The sequence below is a fragment of the Acinonyx jubatus genome, chromosome E2, assembly GCF_027475565.1.
Source record: "Acinonyx jubatus isolate Ajub_Pintada_27869175 chromosome E2, VMU_Ajub_asm_v1.0, whole genome shotgun sequence".
NCBI lineage: Eukaryota > Metazoa > Chordata > Mammalia > Carnivora > Felidae > Acinonyx > Acinonyx jubatus.
The window spans coordinates 48,220,802-48,239,231 of NC_069396.1; the positions used below are offsets into that span (position 1 = coordinate 48,220,802).

Below are 18,430 nucleotides of genomic sequence, written 5' to 3' on the forward strand. Positions count from 1 at the left end.
CCTAACCGACGGAGCCACCCAGGCACCCCTTGGACTGTGGTGTTCTGAGTGGTGGCTGGGGGGCTGGTGAGCTGGCTAATGAGGTTGTCAGGAGAGACACATCGATGGTGGGGGCCTGGAGGGGGGATGGAGAGAAGTGGACAGATCTGAGTTGTGTTTTGCAGCAGAACCACTGCTCTTGCTGCTAGAGGAGATGTGGAGAATTCGGGAAAGGGAAGGAGCAGGTTTGGCCTTGGTGTGAGCCTTAGGTGAGGTCTCCAAGTGGGTGAGGAGGCTAGTGAGCAGAGCAAGGGATAGGACAGAAAGGAGCTGGGAGCCCGTTAGGGAGGAAGTGGGGTCCTGGCACCTGACCCAGGGACCACCAGTGCCCTCCCGAGCCCATCCGAGAAGCCACTGCCTCCTGAAATGGAGACTCGGGCCCCCCGTGGAGGGCCCTCCCAGGGCACACCTCCCATGGGCACCTATAAGTAATAGGATTCCTGTGTGAGCTGACGTTGTTCCTGGCAGTTCACGTATTAGTCAGAAGAGTGGCAAGTGCATAAGGAGGGGCAAAATGCTCCTTACTGTCCCCATCGAGGAATTCCCCCAATCCAGCCAGGTTTTGGGCCCCTGTCACACTTCGCCGCCTCTGGATTCTGCTCTGGGGCTGTGCCCTCTCCCTGCCCTCAAGTCACCCTGAGGCTGGTGCCATCTCCCTCCCCGCCCCAGTTCTGTCCAGACCTGTATTACCTCGTGTGTGCCCAGTCTCAGCCCCTCCTGGGTGAGTGTGTGTCTCCTCCTGGGCCAGTCTCCTGGGACCTCTGCTCTTATTTCAGCCCTGCGGGTGGTCTCTGCTTGAATTTGGAGTCAATTCTGGGGCCCGGTTGAGGCCTGGAGGAGAGTCAGTATGCCTGGAAGGGATATCCTGGGAGCCGGGTCCCAATCCCAGGACCAGGAGAGCCGTGTGAGACATCTTGCCCAACCCTCATCCCCATTTTGCAGATGAGCAAACTGAGGCCCCGAGACATGGAAGCCCCTGCCCGAGGTCACCCAGCGAACTCAGGGCAGAGCCGGGGCTCCCCATTCCCGCACCGGGCCCTTCCCAGCGCCCTGCCTTGCCTGCTCCGTCATGTATGTACGCATGTGAGGGCCGCGTGTGCCAGTGTGTGCCCCGCGCCTCCCAGGGAGGCCCTTCCGCCATGTGTCTCCGCCCCTCCCCGCACTGTGGACAGGGCATGAGTCTGTCCGCCTGCACCTGTGTGGGTGGTGCGTCCCTGGGTCAGCCTGTGTCTTAGCACGTGTGTGTGGACGTGGTGTGGTGTGGTGTGCACACGTCAGTGGTGGCAGAGACACGGCTGTGCACAGTGCTCACGGGTGCCATGCGTGTGTATGTCTGTGTGGCGGGGAGGGTGTGTGGAGTGCTGGGTTTTTCCCCAGTCTTGTGTCCAGCCCACAGCTGAAGGCCGGCCGAGTCCTCTTGAGCTGGAGCAAAGTGAGCCTTTCGGATCAGGGTTTCTGGACGTGCCAGCCAGACCCTAACCCAAATCCTTCTGCGCGTCCCACCCCACCCGCTCCCCACCCTTGCCACCTCAGACCCAGACCCCTGGCGCCCCTCCCCCACTCGAAACCACGTGCAGCTCCCCCCAAGGTCATTCCCTCCATCGAGCTGGACGCTGGTCCTGTGTCTGGGGGGCGCCTTCATGCACACACGTAGGTCGCCAGTGCCTGCCGGTGGCAGGAGAGTAGAGGTCCCACCTCTGCGTTAAGGTCCCCAGCTCCTGCCTTTGCTGACTGGTACCTTTGCCTCTCTGAGACTCAGTTTCTCCATCTATAAGATGGGGCTAGCAGTGGCCCTCTGGGAGCTGTTGGAAGGAGGATTCAAAGTAATCTATAGAAAGTGTCACCTAGTGTGGAGCCTGGTGCAGAGTCAGTACATAGTACGTGCTCCGAGTTGTTGACTCTGAAGACAGAAGTGGAAACCAAGGCCTGACAAGGGCCCTGAATGGGTCACCATCTGGGCGTCTCAACACCAATGCCAGGCTGTCTCCAGGACCTGGGTGGTGGGGGAGGTGGGAGATATGCGGCTCGGTGGGGGGGTGTTGTTAAAGCAAGGCCTTAGCAATGAACTTGACAGGATGGGGAGGGGCGGCTGGGCCGGGAAGGGGCCTCGGGAGCCTCTTCGGCAGACGTGAGATGACAGGGTTCCAGTTTTGGGCCCAAGGTGCCATTCTGGACCTGGTGTAGGCTCCTGGCCCCTCTGTCTTCATCCTTTCTCTTTGCTGGTCTCTCAGCTTCTGCTGATCTCTCTCTCTCTCGAGAGCTCTCTTGGGGCGTTTCTCCCTAACTGCCCGTCTGTCTCCCTGGCCCACCCCTCTGCCCCCGCCCTGCTTCCCCTCCAGCAGAAGGCAGACCTGGCTGTGGCCGCATTCACCATCACAGCCGAGCGGGAGAAGGTCATCGACTTCTCCAAACCCTTCATGACCCTGGGGATCAGCATCCTCTACCGAGTGCACATGGTAGGGCTCCCCTGGAGGCGTGGAGGCTGTGGGGCAGGAGCCTGGTGGTGGGCACGACACCTGTGTCCCCAAGGGCAGCAGAGGCTGCGGGCTGGACCTTGATGGGCCACTCGGGCTCATGGGCGCCTGGCGAGGCGGGGGCTGGGGATGCAGCTGAGGTCAGGGCGGCTCCGGGCCTCACTCCCTCCCCCAACAGGGCCGCAAGCCTGGCTACTTCTCCTTCCTGGACCCCTTCTCCCCTGCCGTGTGGCTCTTCATGCTTCTCGCCTACCTGGCCGTCAGCTGCGTCCTGTTCCTGGCCGCCAGGTGAGTCCACTGCCTGCTGCCCGTGAAAAGGAGGCGGGGAAGAGGCGTGGGCTGGGGCCTCCGTGACTGACCTGCACATTCTGTCTGGGCCTCTCCCCTTCCCCCACTTCCATTTTCTCTCTCTCTCTTTCTCCCTCTGTGTCTCTCTATACATCTCTTTCTGCCTTTTCTTTGTGTGTCTCTCTCTGTGTTTCTTTCTTCCTCTTCCCTCTGTGTGTATCTCTTTCTGTTTCTCTCTGTCTCTCTTTTCCCTCCTTTTTCTCACTGCCTCCCCCCCCCCCATCTCTTCACATCATGGTGTCTTTGTCGCTTTCCTCTGTTCCTCTCCTTTTTTTCTCTACCTTGGCTCCATACACCCCTCGCCCCCATGTCTCTTCACAGGCTGAGCCCCTACGAGTGGTATAACCCACACCCGTGCCTGCGGGCACGCCCCCACATCCTGGAGAACCAGTACACGTTGGGCAACAGCCTCTGGTTCCCTGTAGGGGGCTTCATGCAACAAGGCTCGGAGATCATGCCCCGGGCGCTGTCCACACGCTGCGTCAGCGGAGTCTGGTAAGAGGCCTTCTGTCTGTCCCAACCTGGGTGGGGAGGGCCCCTTCCAAGCCTGGGAGGATTCTGGTCCCCCTCCGGCAACTGTGTGGCAGGGAATGGGGTGGAGAGAGCTGAGCCCCAGCTCTGCCCGCTACTAGCCGTATGACCTTGCGTAGGCCACATCTTCTCTCCATGCCTCAGTCTCCTTATCTGAAAACTGGGGATAAAATCCCCATGCCGCAGGATTCAGTTGGGCTGTTGCAGAAAAGTACTTCTGACGTGAGAATTATAATTGGAACAGCATACGCATGGCTATTGCTGACTCGTACACGCGCAGGCAGTCACAGAGACTTGGGGCAGCCTGCACGGTCCAGGGACACATACTCCTTGGGGAGTCCCTTGGGGACCCCAGTAACCTGGACAGAGCCTATTTAGCCCCCATCACAAGCTCCAAGAAGTCACATGTCAGAGACCAGACACTGTCAACCTGTGTCTGGACCATGGTTTTTTAAATGTCTGTTTATTTTTGAAAGAGAGAGAGAGCCGGGGAGGGGCAGAAAGAGAGAGGGAGACACAGAATCCGAAGCAGGCTTCAGGCTCCGAGCTGTCAGCACAGAGCCTGACACAGGGCTTGAACTCACAAGCTCATGACCTGAGCTGAAGTTAGACATTTAACTGACTGAGCCACCCAGGTTTTTTAAACATTTGAATTAGTTAGCAACATTTAAAAATTGGGCAAATCCACTCACAAATCCAGACTTCTCACTCTTCTTGAAAATTCAGGAGCACCGGATAGGCCAGCATCTTCCTGGTCTTACGCACGAGAGGGCTGAGACCACGTACTCCTCCCGAGACAGGGCCAGGCCGAGCGGGCTCTCTCCCCGGGGCCACTCACCCCGGTGCCACCTGAGCCCAGCCTCCTCCCCAGGCCCTTCTGGAAGAGCGTTTCTTCCTCCCCTCCTCCCTGTCAGTTAGAATTCACGCATCGACAGTCATTCACCAGATGCTTCTCAGGCCCCTCCTTGTGCCAGGCACTCAGGTGAAGAATCCGGCCTCGAGAGGCAGAGGAACCCAGAATAAATAGCTAAGCAAATAAACAGACACAGGAACGTCCCATTTTGTTCCAGGAACAAGTGAATCCCAAAGACATTGTCTCATTCAAAACTTGTTCCCGACTAACCTTTAATGGGTGCAGGTTTTTCTGTCCCAACTGAGTGGGACGAACTACCACAGAGCAAGTTGTCGGCAGTTCGCTTGGCCCACTGTCTTTGACCCTTTTGGGTCTCGATGACATTTTTTGGGAATGGCATCATTTCAAGTGTTACATACCTTGTATTAGTTTCCGATTGCTGCTGCAACAGGTTACACAGGCTTAGTGGCTTCAAACAACATAAACCCATAAACATCATATGGGTCTGGAGGTGAGAAATCGGAAATCTCACTGGGCTAAAGTCCAGGTTTTGGCAGGGCTGGGTCCTTCTGGAGGCCCAGGGCAGAATCCATTTCTTTGCCTGTTTCAGCTTTTAGAAGCCACCTGTACTCCTTGGCTTGTGGCCTCTTTCTCTGTCTTTAAAGCCAGTAGCATTGCATCCTCGTATCTCTCTCTGTGGCTCTAACCTCCTTCTTCCACTTATAAGAACTCTTGTGATACCACTGGGCCCACCCAGATAATCCAGGAGAATCTCCCCCAACTCACATTCCTTAACTTGGTCATTTCTGCAAAGATCTTTTTACCCTATAAGGGGACAATACCTCATGAGTTCCAGGGCTTAGGATGTAGACATCTCTAGGGGCGGGGCGAGAGGAGGAGCTTTCTTCTGCCTCCCACATACCCCACCTGCAACCTACCGACATTGTCAATGTCACATACGTATCAACATGCATGCAAACTACTAAATGAAACAAACAGGGCACAGTGAGAGAGAACAGCAGGGAACGTGGTCACTCCGGGAAGCCCCTTTGAGGAGGGGACACCTAGGCTAAGTCCTAAAGGCTAAAACAGAGGTGTCCATGCCCAGGAGAGGGAGGAACATTCCAGACAGGCCAGAGACCTGATGTGACAGAGACGGCCACATCCTCAGGCCAGGTGGCGGACCGGTGACCTCCTCTCTGCAGGCCCTCCCTTCTGCTCCTGGGGCAGGGACCTCTTCAGCTGGGCGTTCTCCGCCTGTACCCATCACCGTCATCCTGGAAGCTCCCAGTCACGCCCCCTCTCACTGGAGACTTTGACCCCAAGCTCACTCTCGTCTTCACTCTCAGCCCTCCCACACATTCGCTCGGTGAGTGGATGTTTCAATAGATGTTTGTTAGTTTTCAAATGTGACCCCGACACGGTGACTCGGCAGTCCGGGGCCAGTATCCTAGGGGACTTGGGTTGCCGGAGGGCCCTGAACCCACCTCCTGAGCCCCTCATCTTCAGTGTGCATTGGGGTCCCAGCCTCCTACGGCCACACCCAAGGCCTCGTCATCATTCAGGACAGCTCTGCCTCAAAAGCAATGTGTGTGTGTGTTTTCTTTTATTAATTAATTAATTAATTAATTAATTAATTAATTATTTTGAGAGAGAGCGTGAGTGGGGGAAGGGCAGAGAGAAGGGGGGGACAGAGGATACAGAGTGGGCTCCACAATGACCGCACAGAGCCCGATGTGGGGCTCGAACTACAAGGTCATGACCTGAGCCAAAGTCAGACACTCAAATGTCTGAGCCACCCAGGCACCCTTCAAAATCCATGTTTTTGAGGTTATGCCTGACCTCAGCCCCATCCTCTCGGGCTCCCCCTTGGTCACTCTCGCAAAGTAGTCGTTGGGGCTCCCTCTTTCCTGTTCCCTGAACCCTGCGTACTTTCAGGTCCATCCACCTCAGGTAGGCTCTAGGCCATGTCTTCAGCCACTCATTTGCTGTTTTCCTCAACTCCTCCTCAAGGCGTCCTGTCCTCAGAGTCCTCCTGGCAACCTCAGATCTAGCCAGCAGCTTGGCTCTCCCTCCCCTGGCCCCACCAGGGTCACATAGGACCCCCTTACTGACGCATCTAGTACATGCATATAGGCTACCCTCCTTCTAGAAACTCCTTGCTTCCAGGCTGTAGTGGCCCTCTGGTTCCCTTCTCCCGCTTTGGATCCTCTGTTTCATTTCGCAGGGGCCGGGGGGGCGGGGGGGTGGTGGTGACCACCCTCGCCGTCTCTCACAAGGAGCTCCTCATTCCACACCAGTGACGTGACAGTACCTGCAGACCCAGCGCCCTCATTTTATGACAAACATTTTGTAACATCTGCTTTCCTACCCTGATGAAATTCAAGGGTAATATATCTCCTTACACACCTACGTACACATGTGTTTGAAACAAATCGGTAATACGCCCTAATCGCAATACAAAGGGGGGAAAGGGGAGTGATCTATGATAGAGTAATAGGATAGTGATGCATAAATGCTTGGGCGGGGCTGTGCTAGAAGACAGAACGCGGGAGTCAGGTGGCTGCATTCGCTTGTAATGGGTACATTGGAAATTACGAGAAGGGAGACCATTTAATAGAATCATGTGGACACCTGAGACTTGACGATTTGAGCTATTCGGTAAATGAGTGTGTTTGCACAAACACAAATCACCATGCACGTGGCGATTTACTAACACAACTGTTCCAAGAGTCTTGATTTGGTGACTCAGATACCATGAGCAGGGCTGCTGTGTCAGAGGCCTGAGCTCCAAACCGGTGAGGGGTTCTTGGAAAACTTTCAAACACAAGAACATCTGGTTGTTCCTCAATCTGAACAATGCATGCGTTTCTAGAAATTTCGGTTTCTGTTATAACCATGCAGACATTTTTTTGGCTTTTGTCTACCAAGGAGTGAGGGTCAGAGAGTCGGGTACTGGATTTTCCCTGTTGTTTAGACTGGACTGCATTGCTGGACACCTGCCCCCACCCAACAACACCAGGAGCCACTAGGGTGCCCAACACCTAACCACGCGTCTTCCTCAGACGCCTCCCAGGGGGCTCTCCCTGCCGGGGGGCCACCACTCTGTACGCTCCGAGGCCTTCTCATCCAGCCCTGGTTCCCCTTGCATTTTGTAACTGATGCTTACCAAGTCCTCACCTCCAGACCCTCCCCATGTGTGCTCTACAGGCATCCCCAAAATAGCTTGTCCAAAATGGAGTGCACATCCTTGCTTCCAATTCAGGCTCCCCATCTGTGTCCCCCTGCTCTGTCCCAGTGAGCACTCCCCCCACCCCTGCCCAGTCATTATCACCAGTCAGCCATGCTGTATCCTTGGGGTCAAGGTGGTACCTGCTATGTATTAGGCACTGAACAGTTTTGTCTTGAGTGAATGACATTGGCCCTTGCAGTGGGTTTGAAGGGACTTCGTTTCTGGAGAGTTGTGTCAGACCCTGGGTCTTTGCATGTCGGGTTTTGATTTTCTTTTGCGGGAGGCTGTATTATTCATCCCTCTGTCCTCTATTCCACCCCCACCCCAGGGCCTAGCACAGCGCTGTACATGTGTGCTCAGCAGAGGTTAGCTGCTGTGTTTGTTACTATCTGCTGGAGGGGGTGAGTGGGAGGCTCTCCCAGCCTCTCCCTGTCTTCATGCCCCACAGATCTGGACTATCTGCAGGGAACCCGGCCACGCTCACCTGCCAGGCAGGAGGCCAGAAAGGGTCAGGGTAAGACAAGTGGTTGCTCTTGGGCTCCATAGCAAGGCCAGTGGGTGCCTCTTCTCCCAAGTCACCAAGATAGTGAGCGCACACACGCACGGTGCTCCTTCTGTGTCAGATGTGGCTCACTCTTCCCACAGCCCTGTGAGGGGCAGCCTGTGACTGTCTTAGCTCACAGGTGAGTCCAAGGTCACACAGCTAGGCAGTGATAGAACCAGGATTTGTGGATTTTCCAGAGATCTTTCTGTTATTGATTTCTTGTTCAGTTCCGTTGTGGTCAGAATATTCTCTGTAGGATTTTCATCCTTTGAAATTTATTGAGACTTGTTTCATGGCTCAGCATATGGTCTATCCTGGTAAGTGTTCTGTGTGCATTTGCATAGAACGTGCTGTCAGTGGGCGCAGTGTGCTATAAATGGCAATTAGGGCCAGTAGGTTGATAGCGTTGTTCAAGGCTTCTATATCCATACCGATTTTCTGTCTGCCTGTTCTATCAATTATTGAGAGAGGGGTGTTGCAATCTCCACCTGTAATTGTGGAGAAATCGTGTCTATTTCTCTTTTCAGTTCTAACAGTTTTTGCTTCATGAATGTTGAAGCTCTGTAATTAGGTACATAAATGTTTAGGATTGTTATGTTGTCTTGATTAATTGATCCCTTTGTCATTGTATAATGCCCCCTCTTTATTCCTGGTAATATGCCTGCTGTGAAGTTACCTGTATTTGATATTAACATAGCTACCCCAGCTTCTTCGTGCTTAGTGTTGGTGTAGCATATCTTTTCCCATCCCTTCACTTCCAACCTACCTGGATCATTTTATGTATGTATGTATGTATGTATGTATGTATGTATGTATGTATATTTTTTAGGGGGAGAGAGAGAGGGTACATGAGTGGGGGAGGGGGAGAGGGAAAGTGAGAGAAAGAGGGAATTCTAAGCAGGCTCTGCACTGTCATTACCGAGCCTAATGCAGGGCTCAAACCCACAAACCATGAGATCATGACCTGAGCTGAAATCAAGAGTCAGATTCTTAACTGACTGAGCCACCCAGATGCCCCAGATCATTATATTTAAAGTGGTTTCTTTTTTTTGTTTGTTTAGTTTATTTATATTTGAGAGAGAGTGAGCCAGCAGGTGCCTGGGTGCACACAGCGGAGGAGGGGCAGAGAGAGAGAGAGAGACAGAGAGAGAGAGAAAATCCCAAGCAGGCTCCACACTTAGCACAAAGCCCGATGAGAGGCTTAATCCCACGAACCACAATATCATGATCTGAGCTGAAATCAAGAGTCAGATGGGGCTCCGGGGAGGCTCAGTAGGTTAAGCATCCGACTTCGGCTCAGGTCATGATCTCGCAGTTTGTGGGTTCGAGCCCCTCTGAGCTGTTTGCACAGAGCCTGGAGCCTGCTTCGGACTCTGTGTCTCCTCTCTCTGCCCCTCCCATGCTCATGCTCTGTCTCTCTCTGTCTCTCAATAATAAATAAATGTTAAAAAAAAAAAAAAAGAGCCAGACGCTTATCCCACTGAACCACCCAGGCACCCCTAAAGTGAGTTTCTTATAGGCAGCATGTACTTAGGTCTTGGAGCAGGGGTTGGCAAACTTTGTCAGTATTAGGCCAAATAGTATATAGTTTAGGCTTTGTTGGCCATCCGGTCTCTGTCACAACTAATCAGCTCTGACTGTATTGTGAAAGCAGCCATAGACGATACGTAAATGAATGAGTGTGGCTGTGTTCCAATAAAACTTTATTTATGGACACTGACACTGAAAATAGAATTTTATATGTCATGTGTCTTGAAGTAATACTCTTCAATTTCTTTTTAAACATTTAAAAATGTGAAAACCATTCTGAGCCTGCGGGCTGGACAAAAGCTGATAGCAAGACAGATTTGGCCTGTGGGCCATCGTTTGCCAGCCCTTGGTTGGGACCATTTACCTTTGATGTAATTACTGTGATGGTTGGGTTTAAATCTGCCAACTTGCTATTTATTTGTAATTTGTTCCATCTCTTTTGATTCCTTTTTCCCTCTTTTCCTACCTTCTTTTGGATTTATTGAGATATTTAGGATTCTGTTTCATGTCTACCATTGAAGCATACTTCAACAGCATACTTCTTTTTAAAATTTTCTTAGTAGCTGCTTTGGGTTTACGATACGCATCTTCAATTGATTACAAAATACTTTCAAGTAACGTTGTATGACTTCACATAAGATGGAGATCCTTATGACAGTATGCTCCCATCTCTCCTCCTATCCTTTGAGCTATTCTTGTCATATAGATTACTTCTACTTGTCTTACGAGCCCCATAATATATTAGGAGTGTATGTGTGTGTATTTGCTTAAACAGTAAATGTCTTTTTTTTTATGTTTATTTATTTATTTAAAAAATTGTTAACTTTTATTCATTTTTGAGAGACACAGAGAGACAGAGCATGAGCAGGAGAGGGGCAGAGAGAGAGGGAGACACAGAATCCAAAGCAGGCTCCAGGCTCTGAGCTGTCAGCACAGAGCCCGATGCGGGGCTCAAACTCACAAACTGCAAGATCATGACCTGAGTTGAAGTTGGAGACCTAACTGAGCTACCTGGGCACCCCTGGAACTTGCAAGTCTTGATTTCGGGTTTGTGAGTTTGAGCCCCACATTGGGTGTAGAGATTACTTAAAAATAAAATCTTTAAAAAAATAAAGAGGGGGTGCCTGGGTGGCTCAGTCAGTTAAGTGTCTGACTTAGGCTCAGGTCATGATCTCATGGTTCATGGACTTGATCCCCATGTCAGGTTCTGTGCTGACAGCTCAGAGCCTGGAGCCTGCTTCGGATTCTGTGTCTCCCTCTCTCTCCACCTCTCCCCTGCTCACAATCTGTGTCTTTCTCTCTCAAAAGTAGATAAACATTTAAAAATTTTTAAATAAAAAAAAACCCAGATATACAAAGGTACAGGAAACTGTGAGAGAGAAGTCACTCATTTGAAACAGACCCGGAATTGGCAGAATGATGGAACTAGCAGATGAGGGTATTAAAGAGCTGTTATAGATATATTCAGAATGCTCAAGGATATAAAGAAAAACCTGAGTGTAATGCAGAGAGAAATATAAAAAAGGAGCAAGTGGAACTTGTAGAGATGAAATATACAACATTTGAATGGGAAATTTTACTGGAATGGTTTATACAGATCAGACACTGCAGCAGAAGAGAAAAGAGAATTGGAAGACAGCAATAGAATAGAATAGACAGAATAGAATCCAAATGGAAGTCACAGTGGGAAAAAATGACTGACAATGGGCACAAAGTCTAAGTGGCCTGAGGAATAAAATAGCAAGTGGTCTTACATAAGTGATTGAAGTTCCATAAGGAGAGGAGAAAAAGGGAGTAACAGGAAAAAAAAAATATTTGAAGAAGTAATGGTGAAAACTTTTTCAAATTTGATGAAAATTATAAACTTGCAGATCTAAGAAACTCTATAAAACCCACATAGGATAAACACACATACACACAAAGCACTTCAAGGCGCATTATAATCAACTGCTGAAAACCTGTGATAAAGAGAGAGTCTTCATGCAGCCAGAAGGCGGGGGGGGGGGGGTGGGGGTGGGCGGACGACACACGCAAGAATCAAATAACAGTGACAACAGACTTCTTGTCAGAGAGTATGCAAGCCAGGAGACAATGCACAAATGTGCTGAAAGGGAAAAACAACCTGTCAATCTAGTATTCTATATCCATCAAAAAGATCCTTCAAAGATCCACTAACAAATGTTTCATACAAACAAAAGCTGGGAGAATTAATTGCCAGCAGGCTTGCGCTTCAAGAAATGTTATTTTGGGGATGGGGGTGCCTGGATGGCTCAGTCAGAAGAGTGTGCAACTCTTGATCTTGGGTTGTGAGTTCGAGCCCCACGTTGGGTATGGAAATTACTTAAAAATAAAATCTTTCTGGGGCGCCTGCATGGGTCAGTCAGTTAAGCTTCCCACTTCGGCTCAGGTCATGATCTCATGGTTGGTGAGTTCGAGCCCCTGTCGGGCTCTGTGCTGACAGCTCAGAGCCTGGAGCCTACTTCGGATTCAGTGTCTCCTTCTCTCTTTGCCCCTCCCCACTCACACTCTGTCTCTGTCTCTCAAAAAATAAATAAATGTTTAAAAATTTTTTAAATGAAAATGAAATCTTTTTTAAAAGCAAAGGAAAAGTTACGGGAAGTTCTTCAGGTAAAAGTTCTTCCATCTAATGCTAGATGGAAACTTGGATGCACATGGAGCAACAAAGAATACCAGAAATAGTAGATGTGTGGGTAAATATAAAAGACATATTCCTCATTTTAAAAATCTCTTCATTAAAAAAAAATTTTTATGTTTATTTATTTTTGAGAGAAACAGAGTGTGAGTGGGGGAGGGGCAGAGAGAGAGGGAGACACAGAATCCCAAGCAGACTCCAGGCTCTGAGCTGTCAGCACAAAGCCCCACCCAGGGCTCGAGCTCACAAACCGTGAGATCATGACCTGAGCCGAAGTCAGTTGCTTAATCGACTGAGCCACCCAGGCACCCCTATCTGGTAATTTTTTATTGGATAACAGACATTTTGAATTTTACATTGTTTTACATTGTCGAATGTATTACTTTAAAGAGTCTTGGACGTTCTCTGGCGGGCAGTTAAATTCCTTGTGGATAATTTTGATCCTTTCCAGGCCTGTTTTTTAAAGCTGTTAGAGATCTGGCATAGTCTTTATTCTAGGGCTGACTTAACTCTATTTGTAATATGTTGTCCTTTGGGGTCTCTACTGAATGTCTCATCTGTTCGGTCAGATCTCGCTCCTCAGGCTGGAGAGATCTCACAAGGTTCCCAGCCCTGTGCAAACCCTGGCAATTGTTCTGTCTTTGAAAGCGGTTCTTCTCTGGCCCCTTAGAGTTCCACCCTATGTGTACACAGATTGATATTCAGCCAAAGACTCAAGGGGACTCTGTGCACATTTCTGGAATCCTTTCTCTCTGTGCAGCTCCCTCTTCTTAGGTTCCCTGTCCCACAAATTTTAGCCATCTTGGCCTCTCCGGTCTCCACCTCTGCAACTCATGAGATTGCCAGACTGTTTGGGTTTCGCTTTCTGGCACCTCACTCTATAAACTAAATTCAGCCAGACAGCCTGGGCAACGATAAGTCTCACTTCGTTGCTTTTTTTTCCTCAGGGATTACAGTCCTGTGATGCCTATTGTCCTACGTCTTTAAATAGTTTTCTATATTCTGTCTAATTTTCTAGTTGTTGATGGTGGGAGGGTATTTTCAGGATATCTTATTCTCTTATATCTGAAAGTGGAAATCTCTGGAAGCAGTATTAAACCCAGGGAGTCTGGCTCTAGAATCGGTGCTTCCAGCCTTCCCACTAGTCAGCAGTCACTGAGCCTTCTAGATGCTGAGGTCATTAAGAGTGGCACCACCAACAGGGTGCATGGCCACAGTGGGAGGGTGGCAGGGGGCGAGGGCCTCCAGACTGTAGCTCGCTCCTTCTCCCCCTCAGGTGGGCCTTCACCTTGATCATCATCTCTTCCTACACGGCCAACCTGGCTGCCTTCCTCACCGTGCAGCGCATGGAGGTGCCCGTGGAGTCAGCTGATGACCTGGCAGATCAGACCAACATTGAGTATGGCACCATCCATGCTGGCTCCACCATGACCTTCTTTCAGGTGGGGGCCTTTGAAGTTGCCCAGGCTTGGTGTTGGTATCCCCATCGTGCATAGCTGCCCAGGGTGGGGCTGGGCAGGGCCTCCTGGGTCAGAGGGATTGATTGTCATGACAGTCAGGGAAGCTGAGAAGCAGAAGACACACTTGTGGGGTCACAGGGAGTGTTGCTGTCTGGCTGGAGAAACTGGACTTTCCCCCCAGGGAACAGAAGGGAGGCAGATATGGGATCTAATGTTGTATCAGTGCTAGATGGGCCAAATGGGGTCATGGAGGCTGCTAGAAGGGTCAGGCCTGGGAAAATGGGCCAGCAGAGAGGAAGGCAAGGCCCTTCAAGATGAAAGGTGTGCGTCCCTGTGTATTATGGGGTGGTGGGAAAGAATCAAAGGAAAGCAAGCCCGGCAAGGAGGCTTGAGTGACCGTAGAGGCCCTAAATGCCAAGATAGGGCTGAGATTAGGACCTGGAAGTGGGGAGGTGGGAATAGTTACTGGGCAGGGGTGACCTGTTTAGAGCTGAAAGTTCCCTCTGGGGCAAACAGGGGTAGACTAATGGTCTGAGGGAGGCTGGAGCTGGGCAGGGGCCACTGGTTGAAGCATGAAGGAGAGGGGGTCTCGCTGGTGGGTTGTGGGACCAGTTTGCAGCTGGGAAAAATAGAAAAGTAGGTTTGGGAGGTGGCTGAGCCCTGGGGAGGGGCCTGTGGGGCACATAGGAAGAGCAGCGTCTGAACATCAGATCAGAGAAGGAAGGCGTGTGTCAGGAGTAGTGACGGGGGTGGTCATCCCCAGCTTGGCCTCCACAGGCCTCTCCCTCGGGGCTCTATCTGGGGCAGGGTGGGGCATTTGCCAGAAGGTTCCTGCAGGGCCTAAAGGAAGTAAATGGTCCTATTTGGCATGCTGCAGGTCTCCCCGACCCAGGCTGGGCCCTGGGTAAATTTGCGGTTGCTGTGCATAAGGCCTGGGAGTGCTCGGAAGACAGGGCTGGGTGTCAGGCTGAGCCAGGCCCAGGGGTGGAAGAGAGAAGAGGGGCTAAAGAATAGACCATGGCTCCTTCTTCCCAAGCCTTCTGTCCTCAGGGCCCTCGCTGGCCTGGTGGGCGTGCAGATGGCTTGGAACTGACCTTGAGCAATCTGTCTTGTCCCTCTCCTCTGACTTTGGCTCTTCCTGCCTTCCTCTGGTCTCCTCACTCTTTCCAGTTGAGAGAGACTTCCTGGAGGGCAGGGGACAGGGTTCAGGGGAAATGCAGGGGGTGTAAAGACCCTCACCTGACTTCCCCGTGTCCCCTCCTCCTCCCAGAACTCACGGTACCAGACGTACCAGCGTATGTGGAACTACATGCAGTCGAAGCAGCCCAGTGTGTTTGTCAAGAGCACGGAAGAAGGCATCGCGCGTGTTCTCAACTCCCGCTACGCCTTCCTGCTCGAGTCCACCATGAACGAGTATCACCGGCGTCTCAACTGCAACCTCACCCAGATCGGGGGCCTCCTCGACACCAAGGGCTACGGCATCGGCATGCCACTGGGTATGGCAGCCTTGGGGCTGGGGAATGTGGAGGGGGCGCTGGGTATCCGAAACCAAGCCACGTGAGCCGGCCCAGGACTGGGCCAGGCCCTCCCTGTGGCAGGCCGGGTATGTTGTGCGTGGCCTTGGGCAGATGTCACCGCCATTCTGAGCCTCTGCACTCAACCCGCAAACACGGGCCTGGCAGCAGTCATTTCCAGCCCTCCATGGCTGTTGGGAGAATCCCGTGTGACTGTGCACAGCCCAGTACTTGCAGGCCATGACACTTGCCCCCTTCCCCTTTGGCCCGAGGACCCCTTGAGGGGGAAGACCTGGGTTTATGTACCTTACAGTCTCTGCACGGAGCCCACAGCCCAGCTCAGAGCAGGTGCTCAGAATATAGATGATGAAAGGGACGGGGGCAGGGATGGGTCTACTTGGGAGACTTGGGACATGCTTTTTCAGGGCTCAGTGCTGGAAACCCAGCAATTTTATCACCAAATCTTGACATTTTGACCTTTAAATCCATCTATCTGCTGATGACTGCTGTGTTAGTTATCTATTACTGCGTAACAAATGACCTCCAGTCTTAGCAGCTTCCCTGTGCCAGGGAAGCACGTAGCCCGGTGCTTCGGGGGGACGGGCTCTGGAGTCACACCGACCTGGATTCAAATCCCAGCTCCACACCACCCCCCCGACTCCGTGCATGACCTTAGGCAGGAATGTCACCTGCCTGGTCCAGAAAATGGGGGTGGTAACACCCGGTAATACCAGGATCATGAGGGACTTGAATTAATGTCCGTTAACCAAGGGTCTACAAACCCGGCACATCATAGGGGCTGCTGAATACTAATGACTCCACCTGCCCATGTCCCCAGTTTCTGGCACCTGGGAAATGCTGAAGAGGTGTGGTGACTGAGGAAATGACAGGACGGGACACGTGTGGGGTGTTTGGGACAGAAGGATGGTTTGAGGAGAGGATCCGAAGGTAGGGAGGAGAGAGGTGGCTGGAGATTCATTCACTGAGCAGATTGCCTAATGCCCTCCTTGTGGCACGCACTGTGCTGGAAGACCACAGCAGGGGGCCGCGAAGCCCCCAGCCTCCTGCCTTCGACCAGGGGCACAGACGGCAAGGACACAATAAACACGCAGGTGGTGATAACTGCTCTGAGGTGAAGTAAGGGGAAGGGACTGACAGGGAGGGGGTGCTTGGTGCCATTTTAAGTGAAGGTCATTGGAGAAGACCCCTTGAGGAGGCACCATGCGAGCAGAGGCCTGAGTGACAGGAGGGAAGGAACGTTCCAGGCAGAGATCCTGAGGTGGGACTGTGCCTGGAGGACTCGAGGCACAGCCGGGAGGCCGGTGTGGCTGGCACAGAGAGCCTCGGGGGCAGCAGGAGCCTCAGGTGGCGGGGCCAGTGGACCCCAGATCTCGAGGCCGAGGGAAGGACCTGGTGCTCTCTGCATCGGGAAGCCATTGGAGAATTTTGAGCACGAGAGAGGCGAGCTCTATGATTGTTTCTGAAGTTGTCCCTCTGGCTGGTGGGGGGAGGTGAGGGGCACGGCAGGGAGGGGACGGTGACAAATGTGACATGAGGCCTAGTGGGGGCCCAGCCCAGGGTGGTGGCAGCGGAGGTGGCAAGCAGTGGTCAGACTTGAAGGTAGAGGGGGAAGAGCCCCGGGGATGCGGCGGAGGCAGGAGGAAGGGTCGTGGTGAGGGGGCAGATTTGGGGGTTGGGCGGGCAGGGCTCCGCGGCCCCGACGGCCAGTCCACCCCCTTGTCCATCCGGTGCAGGCTCCCCGTTCCGGGATGAGATCACCCTGGCCATCCTGCAGCTTCAGGAGAACAACCGGCTGGAGATCCTGAAGCGCAAGTGGTGGGAGGGGGGCCGGTGCCCCAAGGAGGAGGATCATCGAGCTAAAGGTCAGCTCCCCCACACCCCACGCCCATCCCGAAGCCCTCTAAAGCCCCCGTGCCCACGCAGCCCCCACCCTGTGACTTCCCCCTCGACTCCCAGGTCTGGGCATGGAGAACATTGGTGGCATTTTTGTCGTGCTCATCTGTGGCCTCATCATTGCCGTCTTCGTGGCGGTCATGGAATTCATATGGTCCACACGGCGGTCGGCAGAGTCCGAAGAGGTGAGGAGGCTGGCAGAGGGCGTGGGGGAGAAGGGGAGTGTCAGGGGCGGAGGGGCATGGAGACTGTGGCATTGGTAGCCTTCCTGGAGGGGGCCTAGGAGCAGTGAGGGGCCAGGAGCAGGGCACAGAGAGGATCCGAGAGCCCCTAGGGGCAAAGGGGGTCCGAGGAGAGGTGCGTATGGACAGAAGGGAGAGGAAAGCCAGAGGAGGGAAAGCGGGCATGGGCAGAGGTGAGGATGCAGGGGAAAAGAAGGGCTGGGGAGAAGGAGTGGGGAGGGGCAGGGGGTAAAGCAAGGAGAACTGAGAAGTGACAAAAAGGCAGCGGGTGCGGCTGGAAGACAGCGGGCTTGCTGGCTGGTCCCAGCTCCACAGGGCCGGTGCTGCCCAGTGACGCTCCTCCATTTCCACTCGTGCCCCTTTGCTCCCTCACGGGTCCACCTCCGCCTCTCCAGGCCCCAGCCCCCTCCCCCTCCTCACCTTGGCTGTTGACCTTACTTCCACTTCCCTGAGAAAAGCGGAGGAGTTAGAGGAGAGCATACAGACCTCTCCACATCCAGGCACCTGTCTTTCTCCACTTGCCCTGTCAGTTACTCCGAGGGAATACCCATAATTCCAGCTGAGGCACCCTCCCCTGTGCCCCCATCTCCTCTCTCGCCCCCCCCAAGGACATCCCTCAGCGGTTCTTTGCTCCCTCCGCCCACCATCAGTTTCCTCCTTTCTGTTGGATCAAGGCTGTCAGGATACAGACGTGCTATCAGCTTTCCCATCTTCCAGAAATTTCTCTTGACCCCGCTTCCCTTCCTGGCCACCACCCCCACTCCTCCCCTAACCGTAGAACCTTGAAAGAGTGTATCTTTCTGCTGCATCAGTTCCTGTGCTGCATCTAGTCTCCGACACACTCCCATCCACATCCCCACTGAAGCTGCTTGTCACCAGTGACCCAGGCCCAAATCCAGCCCAGGTCTCAGGCCTCGTCATACATGAGGTAGTGATGGGCTTTGGCACAGCTGAGCTCTCGCCTCAAAACCCTCTCTTCATGCTTACGCCCCCCCCCTTTCTCCTTCCTCTGTGGCCCGTCCTTTGTTGAGGGGTTCTAGGGCTCCGTCCTGGACTCTTCTGTGTCTTTCTCCACCCCTTGGTGACCCCATCCAGC

General features: G+C 52.7%; 1 protein-coding gene across 6 annotated transcripts in view; it reads left to right on the plus strand.

Moving 5' to 3' along the window:
* The window catches only part of GRIK5 (glutamate ionotropic receptor kainate type subunit 5), a 57,966-nt gene that overhangs the window by 36,367 nt on the left and 3,169 nt on the right, over positions 1-18,430 (plus strand). For 4 of the 6 annotated variants that reach the window (XM_053210728.1, XM_053210725.1, XM_053210726.1 and 1 more), the window contains 8 exons: positions 982-1,110; positions 2,382-2,495; positions 2,692-2,801; positions 3,183-3,356; positions 13,481-13,646; positions 14,935-15,160; positions 16,933-17,061; positions 17,156-17,277. In XM_053210728.1, the coding sequence (XP_053066703.1) occupies positions 982-1,110; positions 2,382-2,495; positions 2,692-2,801; positions 3,183-3,356; positions 13,481-13,646; positions 14,935-15,160; positions 16,933-17,061; positions 17,156-17,277 (1,170 nt within the window). Of the gene's footprint in view, positions 1-981; positions 1,111-2,378; positions 2,496-2,691; positions 2,802-3,182; positions 3,357-13,480; positions 13,647-14,934; positions 15,161-16,932; positions 17,062-17,155; positions 17,278-18,430 lie in introns of all 6 variants that reach the window. The other 2 variants (XM_027037655.2, XM_027037656.2) reach the window with 2 other exon arrangements.